Source organism: Asparagus officinalis, chromosome 5 (assembly GCF_001876935.1).
Source record: "Asparagus officinalis chromosome 5, Aspof.V1, whole genome shotgun sequence".
Lineage (NCBI taxonomy): Eukaryota > Viridiplantae > Streptophyta > Magnoliopsida > Asparagales > Asparagaceae > Asparagus > Asparagus officinalis.
In genome coordinates, this window is record NC_033798.1 from 31399050 (window position 1) to 31407875 (window position 8826).

Sequence of the window (8826 nt, forward strand, 5' to 3'; positions counted from 1 at the left end):
AAAGGCTAATTATCATTAAATAACCTCATAACTTTGGACAATTAGTAAAAGACCCCCTTTAACTTTCAAAATATCAGAAAAAAACCCTAAATTTTAAGGATTATCAGAAAACCCCTTTAGCTTTGGGATTTTGTTAGAAAACCCCCTAAATCTAGGGGGTTTTCTAAATTTAGGGGGTTTTCTAATAAAATCCCAACGTTAAAGAGGGTTTTCTGACAAAATTTAAAAATTAAAGGAAGGCTTTGGGATAATCCCTATATTTAAGGGAGGGTTTTCTGAAATTTTAAAAGTTAAGGTGGGTTTTCTAATGTGTACCCCAGTCAAATAAACTTTAAGACGTTCTGTAATTATTGACTTGTTATGACGCGAAAATTACAATGTAAAATTTCTACTACCGGAGTATCTCTTGCTCCATCAAAATAAATTTTCTATTCCCCCCCCCCCCCCACCCTAAATAATTAACAAAATATTCATCTACGCAAAAGAGTAAAAAAGCAAAACGCCTGGTTGCCCCTTTATACCGTTGATCTTCCCATTCTGCCCCCTCATTCTTTTTCGCGCCATGTCCTCTCTTTCAAACCACTACTCCTCCCTCCTAAAACTCTGCTCTAACCCCAATAACCAAACCCAACTCAAAAAACTCCATTGCCTCATCCTCAAATCCTTCTATTTACTCCAAGACACTTTTCTATTGAACAATCTCATTTCTTCCTACTCTAATTCCAATCTCCTCAAATATGCCCGCAACGTGTTCGATCAAATTCCCCATCCAAACCTCTTCTCTTACAATGCCATCCTCTCCGCCTACTCCAAGTCTGGCGGTCTCTCTCAGATGAAGCGAATCTTTGATTTGATGCCATCAAAGGACGGCATCTCTTGGAACGCTGTTATCTCGGGCTATGCCGCCTACAACTCTCCGCATAATGCGGTCCAAACCTACCGCCTTATGTTGAGGAATGGAAACGTGGGTCCCAACCGTATCACTTTCTCGACCATGTTGATCCTCTCGTCTGCTCGGTGCTCTCCTGCCTTTGGCCGCCAGGTCCACTGCCAGATTATCAAGTACGGGTTTCAGTCACACATGTTCGTGGGTAGCCCTTTGGTGGATATGTACTCGAAAGCGTCGCTCATTGACGATGCAAAGAAGGTTTTCGATGGGATAGAAGAGAAGAATGTTGTTGTTCACAATACTATGTTGACGGGTTTTCTGAGATGCGGCATGGTTGAGGACTCGAGGAGGTTGTTTGAAGAAATGAGGGAACGGGATTCGATTTCTTGGACCACGATGGTTACTGGTCTTACCCAGAATGGGCTAGAAGCGCAAGCACTGGGATTTTTTAAAGAGATGAGAGAGGCTGGAGTTAGTATCGATCAGTACACTTTTGGGAGCGTGTTAACTGCTTGTGGTGGGATTTCGGCATTGAAAGAGGGAAAACAGATACATGCATATATAATTAGGACATGTTATGAAGGAAATATTTTTGTGGGAAGTGCTCTCGTTGATATGTACTCAAAATGTAGGAGTATAAAATCTGCAGAATTTGTGTTTAGGAAAATGTCGTTCAAGAATATTGTGTCATGGACGGCGATGATCGTTGGTTATGGGCAGAATGGATTCAGTGAAGAAGCAATGAGAGCTTTTATCGAGATGGAGAGGGATGGAACTGAGCCAGATGATTATACTCTCGGGAGTGTGATCAGTTCTTGTGCAAATATAGCAAGTCTCGAAGAGGGGGCACAGTTTCACTGCAGGGCAATAGTTTCAGGCCTGCTTTCATATCTTACAGTGTCAAATGCAATTGTAACCTTATATGGTAAGTGTGGATGCATCGAGGAATCTCATCAGTTGTTTGATGAGATGAAAATCAAAGACCAAGTCTCATGGACCGCGCTAGTTTCAGGGTACGCCCAGTTTGGTAAAGCCAAAGAAACAATTGAATTATTTGAAATGATGCTGGCAAAAGGAGTAAAGCCTGATGGAGTAACATTCATCGGTGTTCTGTCTGCTTGTAGTAGGGCCGGGCTAGTAGAAAAGGGAAAAAACTATTTCGATTCTATGATAAATGATCATAAGATTGTTCCTTTAGCTGATCATTATACTTGTATGATCGATGTTTTTGGGCGAGCTGGAAGATTACAAGAAGCCAAGGATTTTATAAATCAAATGCCTTGTAGCCCTGATGCAATCGGTTGGGCTACGCTCTTGAGTTCTTGTAGAGTTCATAATGATATAGATATTGGTAAATGGGCTGCTGAGTCTCTTCTTGAGCTTGAACCCGAGAATCCAGCGAGCTACGTATTGCTATCAAGTATGTATGCAGCTCGACAAAATTGGGATGAGGTAGCGAAATTGAGAAAGCGAATGAGAGAGAAGGGAGTAAGAAAGGAGCCAGGATGTAGTTGGATCAAGTACAAGAACAAAGTTCACATTTTCTCAGCAGATGATCAAACCCATCCTGATTCTGACAAGATTTATGCTGAACTAGAGAGACTCAGTGATAAGATGGAGGGATTAGGTTTATTCCTGCTTCCTCTGCTGTGCCATTGTGTAATGTTGTTTGGACAACTTCAAATCTGCCCAGACACTCCTTTATCAGTTGGTTAGCAGTCCAAGATCGATTGCTCTCACAAGATAGATTACTCAAAAGAAGAATTGTGAGGGAAAATGTTTGTTGCTGGTGCTCTGGTTCTGAGAGTAGGGATTATCTTTTCTTTGATTGTCACTACTCGAGGGATGTTTGGGGTATGGTTATGAATTGGTTACAATTCAAGTGGAGGTCTTGCTTTTGGAACCAAATCATAGAATGGTATTGCTTTCGTTTTGAGGGGTAATGGCTTCAAGCAACAGATTAAGAAAATGGCACTCACCTCTACAATCTATTACATTTGGTGTGAAAGGAATTCCAAAATTTTCAGATAGGAGGGTAAACCTGCTGCCCAGCTGTTCAAGGAGATAAAATTCAACATTTTAACTATCATCCTCAATGGCCACTTCTTAGCTGAAGATAAAGAATGGCTATGTTTGTTTGGGTCAAAAGTTGTTGTTTTCATTGCTATCGAATCTATTACAAATTTAGTCGTTACAATAAACTAGAATAAAATAAAAAGTTGATCTTTTTATAAGATCTCCTTACACAATAAAAATAAAAAAAGTTTACAACTTTATCAAACAAATACAAAGATCATTTATCGGTCTTCTGCTTGCGCGGGATCTTTGCCTGTGCCGGGGTTTATCCGTGGACCGCCTTTGATCTGGATCCGATTGATAGAAAATTCGGTAGAGCTTCGCCTTCACCGAGGTAGTGTTTGATTTGAAGCGTTGAGATCGACCAAGCGAAATCAGGACTCTTCTCGAGATTAAGACCAAGCCTAATCTCGAGGAATGGGGAAACGGGCTTCGGATCTCTCGAACTCTCCTTCTTTATGTCGAAGAACTCACCGAGATCTGTCAACCCTTGCTGAAATCCGTGCTCCTTTGACTCCTCAATCCGGCAACACCTCCTCGTCTTGAATAATTAATCCCCCCGAGAAATGAGCACGCGAACTCGTATTTATAAGCTTCGAAAGTGGTTATTTGGATGAGAATGAATGATTCGGTCTTATCTTCAGTTAATAACTGATTAACCATGTTAGGGGATGATATCAGATCAGTTTGGATGCTCAGGAACCAACAAATCCTAAGAAAAAACCATCAAAACCGAACCGGGGTCGAAACAGCGCGCGCATGACAGATCTGACTCGCGCTCACGCGGGTCGGTTTGATCCGTATCGCGCGGTGTGTTTTTGCCTTTGCTGATTTTCGTGTTTTCCGGTTCTTCCGGGACTTGTATTTTTCATCGTTTTGCATATTTGATCGTATTGTTGACTTGCACGCTTCGTTGCGAGATTGACTGTCGCGTGTTGATTCCGGCGCGGGTCAGATCCGTCCTGCGCGCTCTGTTTCGACTCCGGTTCGGTTTTGACGGTTTTTCCGGGATTTGTTGGTTCCTGAGCATCCAAACTGATCTGATATCATCCCCTAACATGGTTAATCAGTTATTAACTGAAGATAAGGACGAATCATTCATTCTCATCCAAATAATCGCTTTCGAAGCTTATAAATACGAGCTCGAGTGCTCATTTCTCGGGGCGATTGATTATCAAGACGAGGAGGTGCTGCCGGATTGTGGAGTCAAAGGAGCACGAATTTCAGTGAGGGTTGACAGATCTTGGTGAGTTCTTTGGCATAAAAAAGGAGAGTTCGAGAGGTCCGACACCCGTTCCTGTCCGTTCCTCGAGATTAGGCTTGGTCTTAATCTCGAGAAGAGCCACTGATTTCGCTTGGTCGATCTCAGCGCTTCAAATCAAATATTTCCTCGGTGAAGGCGAAGCTCTGCCGAATTTTCCATTAACCGGATCCAGATCGACGGTCGTCCACGGATAAACCCCGGCACAGGCAAAGATCCCACGTAAGCAGAAGACCGATAAACGATCTCTGTGTTTGTTTTGACGAGAGTTGTAATCTTTATTTTCATTGTGTAAAAGTCTTATAAAAAGACTATCTTTTTGTTTTCATTGTAACGACCGAAGTTATAATGAATACCGCAATGAATACACCAATTTTCACCGTAAACAATTAGCCCTTTTTCGGGGGCACTCTTCAAATACCTTAGAATCTGATACACTGCGTCCATATGACCCTTCCTTGGATCATGCATGTAGCGACTCACCACGCTCACTGCAAAAGAGATATCGGGACGTGTGTGACTCGGATAGATCAACCTACCCACCAGTCTTTGGTATCTATCACGATCAACTGGTTCTCCAGCTTCAGCACCCAGCTTAAACTTCTGGTCGATCGGTGTAGTTGCAGGTTTGCACCCTAACATTCCCGTCTCTTTGAGAAGATCCAGTGCATACTTTCTCTGGGATAGGACGATCCCCTCCGCTCCTCGAGCTATCTCTATTCCAACAAAGTATCGAAGCAAGTCAAGATCTTTCACCTCGAATTTCTTACCCAGTCTCACTTTGAGTTGGGCAATCTCCTTCTCATCATTCCCTGTAATAATCATATCATCTACATATACTGTAAGTATGGTGATGTGACCTCCACTTATTCGAAAGAACACGGTATGGTTGGCGTTGATCTGCTGGTACCCCATACTAATCATAGCCCTCCTGAATTTGTCAAACCAAGCACGAGGAGACTGCTTCAGCCCATAGAGAGACTTCTTCAATCTGCAAACATTTCCCACTGTCTGATCTGTACCGAATCCTGGTGGTATCTCCATGTATACCTCCTCCACTAGATCTCCATGAAGAAATGCATTCTTCACATCTAGTTGGTGTAGCTTCTATCTACCATTTACTGCCAGAGAGATTAAGGTCCGAACAGTGCTCATCTTTACCACCGGTACAAAAGTCTCATCATAATCGATGCTATATGTCTAACTATATCCTTTTGCCACCAGACGAGCCTTGTAGCGTTCAACTTGTCCATCTGGATTCTGCTTCACAGTGAAGACTCACTTACATCCAACTGCTCTCTTTCCTTCTGGTAGTTTTACTAGCTCCCAAGTACGGTTCTTCTCAAGAGCCCCTAGCTCCTCGTGCATAACCGCTTTCCACTTTGGATCCTTCTTAGCAACCTGCAAATTGTTAGGTACAGTAACAGAGTCCAATGATGCAATGAATGTCCCATGTGCAGGATGGATGTTAGAATATGATACAAATTGGGTAAGATCCCAACCATATCTATCAGGAGGATTTCCCGCATTACTACGAGTAGTCCTCCGTACTGATATTGGTGTGGGAGGAGTAGCGAGAGGAATGTTATCAGTAGGGAGAGGAATGTTATCACCTTGGGATGAAACTGGTGGTGGTGTAGGTGTCTCAGGAGTCGGGGCAGGTGTTGGCAAGAGACTTGACAGCACTAGTGGTATTGTAAGTACTGTTCCTGTAATTTACTTTTTCTTCCTACTATAGGTTAATAGCTCCCCCTGAACCGTGGGCCTAACACCTCTTGTCTCATTTTCCTTTTCTTCTTCATTCACCTGCTCCTTCTCAACCAATTCTCCCTCCTAAGGAACCGATACAGAAATAGATTTCTTCATATTGTTCACCGATCTCTCACCATTCTCCTCCTCTCGCCTCATACTTCTAGTATTGGGCCATTCTCCTCCTCTCGCCTCATACTTCTAGTATTGGGCGAGTTACCAACGGATGAAGTTACCTTCCGGGTGTAATATGGCTCCCTACCAACGGATGAAGTTACCTTCCGGGTGTAATATGGCTCGAGTTCTCGAAAGTGCACATCCATGCTCACAAACAACATTTTCTCCACCGGGCTCCAACAAACATATCCTTTCTGAGTAGCAGAATATCCCACAAAGATGCACTTCACAGCTCTAGGGGCAAGCTTCCCGACAGATGGCCTGTTGTCCTTCACAAAGCACACATAGCCAAACACTTTAAGTGGAAGAATCCCACCATTATCTTCCTTCAACGTCTCACACGGAGACTTCCAATCCAGTACTCTCGAGGGCATTCTGTTGATCAGCGTCGCTGCAGTCAATACTGCTTGCCCCCACAATGTTTCTGGGATATTCATAGAGATCATCATGCTTCTAGCAACCTCTAAAAGATGTCTGTTCTTCCTTTCCGCTACCCCATTCTGAGCTGGTATGTATGGACAGGTTGTCTGGTGATGTATTCCCTGAGCTGACAAATATTCTTCAAACGCTCTGTTGGTATACTATGTCCCATTATCCGACCTCAATACCTTCATCACTACTCCGTATTGAGTCTGAACATTCTTATGAAAGTTTTGGAAGCACCCAAACACTTCACTCTTATTCTTCATCAGGTATAACCAAGTAACACGAGAGAAACAATCAATAAATGTAACAAAATACTTGTATCCATTCATAGAACTTATGGAACAAGACCCCCAAACATCTGAATGTACCAAGTCAAATGCATGAGAACTTCTATGATCAGAACTAACATAAGAGCTTCTAGTAAGCTTTCCAAACTCACATGCATCACACACAAGTTCATGTTTATTTGCTTTCTCAAATAAAGAAGGATACAATCTACCTAAAACACTAAAGGATGAGTGTCCCAAACGCTGGTGATGAAGCATTAACTCACTCTCAACACTCATTTTTGATCCTACTCCTGCTTCCTCTACGACTGACACTAATGCTGAATCCAGCCATTCACGATCCAGATACCACAGTCCACTACGCCATGTGCCAGTCCTAAGTCTTCGCCCTATCCCCTTCTTCTGGAAAATCACCTTGGGAATATCAAAAGAAACAATGTATTTTAGTTGGAGGATGATAGAACTAATGGACAAAAGATTGACTGGAAAGGAAAGAGCATGCAAAACATTGGACAAAGTTACAGAACTAGTACAATCGACTGTATCCTTACCAACCACCGGCTGAAATGTACCATCAGCTGTTTGAATACTATCAGGCGATGCTAAGTGAGTATATGATGAGAACTCACTAGCATTACCTGTCACATGTCAAGACGCACCGGAGTCGACTATCCATTCTGATGATCTGTCGGGAGACATAAAAGCAAGAGCATGTATGTCATCAGTACCTTTGGTCGGATGAGCATAGGTAGCAGTGTTGCCTCTGGTGAAAAACAAAATGGATACCTCCTTAGTCCCACTCCTCAAGTCTCCATCCCCTGCTACTTGCTGCTTCCTCCTGAGTATCGCCAGGAGAGCACGATCCTCCTCAGTAAAGACCACCTCAGCCTCTTCTTCCTCTACTACCATCAGATTCACCCGGTTCCCTGCTCCTCATCTACCTCGTCGACCACCACGGTCACGATCACGACCTCCGAACTGTCCACGTCCATCCGAATCTCCTTCCTTGGGTGGCTTGGTGCAAGCATGCCTTAGATGACCCACCGCACCGTAGTTGTAGCACTGTCGAGTCTCTCCCCTAGATCCAGTGTTGCTAGAGGCTGGCCGTGCTGACTTCACCACAGGAAGTCCACCTGTCCCCACCTGCAGCCGAATGCGAGTCTCCTCCTGGATCATAGCAGAGACAGCCTCCTCAAACGTGGGAATCTTCGGATGAGCGAGTAGCAATGCAATTCGCTGAGCGAACTCTGATGTCAATCCCTTGAGGAATACCATAGTCCTCTCCTGTAGGAAGGCCTCCCGCTCTTTACATCCCGGGTTCTTACAGCTCGCCCGAGGTGAGAAGTGATCATAATCTAGCCACAGACGCTCCAGCTCTGTGGCATACTCCTGTACAGTCCGCTCTCCCTGGACTGTGACGTCGATTTCTCCCTTAATCTGGAACATCCGCAGGTTATTCCCTACTCCATCATAGGTCCTCCTCAACTTCTCCCAGACGTCATTCACCTTCTCAATGCCATCAACTGTGGCGGCGATCGACTGGACCAATGAGTTGAGGAGCCAAATATACACCAACATGTGAGTGGACTTCCACTCATCTCGTCCTTCCGAGTCCTCATCCGGCTCTGTCGCCTCTCTTGTCAGATAACCCTCCAGGTTCCTCCCTGCAAGGGTGTATCTCACCTGCCGTGACCAGCTCAGGTACGTACTAGGTCCATCCAGCTTCAGATCGATGGTCGGAAGCTCCAACTTCTTCGATGGTTTTGTCGCGCTCTCACCAGCCGACAACTTCATTAGCTTCATCAAAGTTGACACCTCCGCAGGGTTCAACTTCTTGATGATCTCCTCCATCGAACAAGCTTCAGACCCAACACCTGGTCACCTACTCTTCTGACCCTTGTTGTGTGCAGTGAAAATTTCGGCAGCACCTCTGCTGCACAACAAGAGTAGGATCGCAAACA

At 44.2% G+C, this 8826-nt stretch overlaps 1 protein-coding gene across 1 annotated transcript in view; it reads left to right on the plus strand.

Annotated features, from left to right (window-relative positions):
• LOC109842896 (putative pentatricopeptide repeat-containing protein At1g68930) overlaps positions 461-8826 on the plus strand; it is a 14812-nt gene continuing 6446 nt past the window's right edge. The window contains exon 1 of the mRNA XM_020411805.1: positions 461-2516. Within this exon, the coding sequence (XP_020267394.1) occupies positions 563-2516 (1954 nt within the window). The 5' untranslated portion in view covers positions 461-562. The remainder of the gene's footprint in view (positions 2517-8826) is intronic.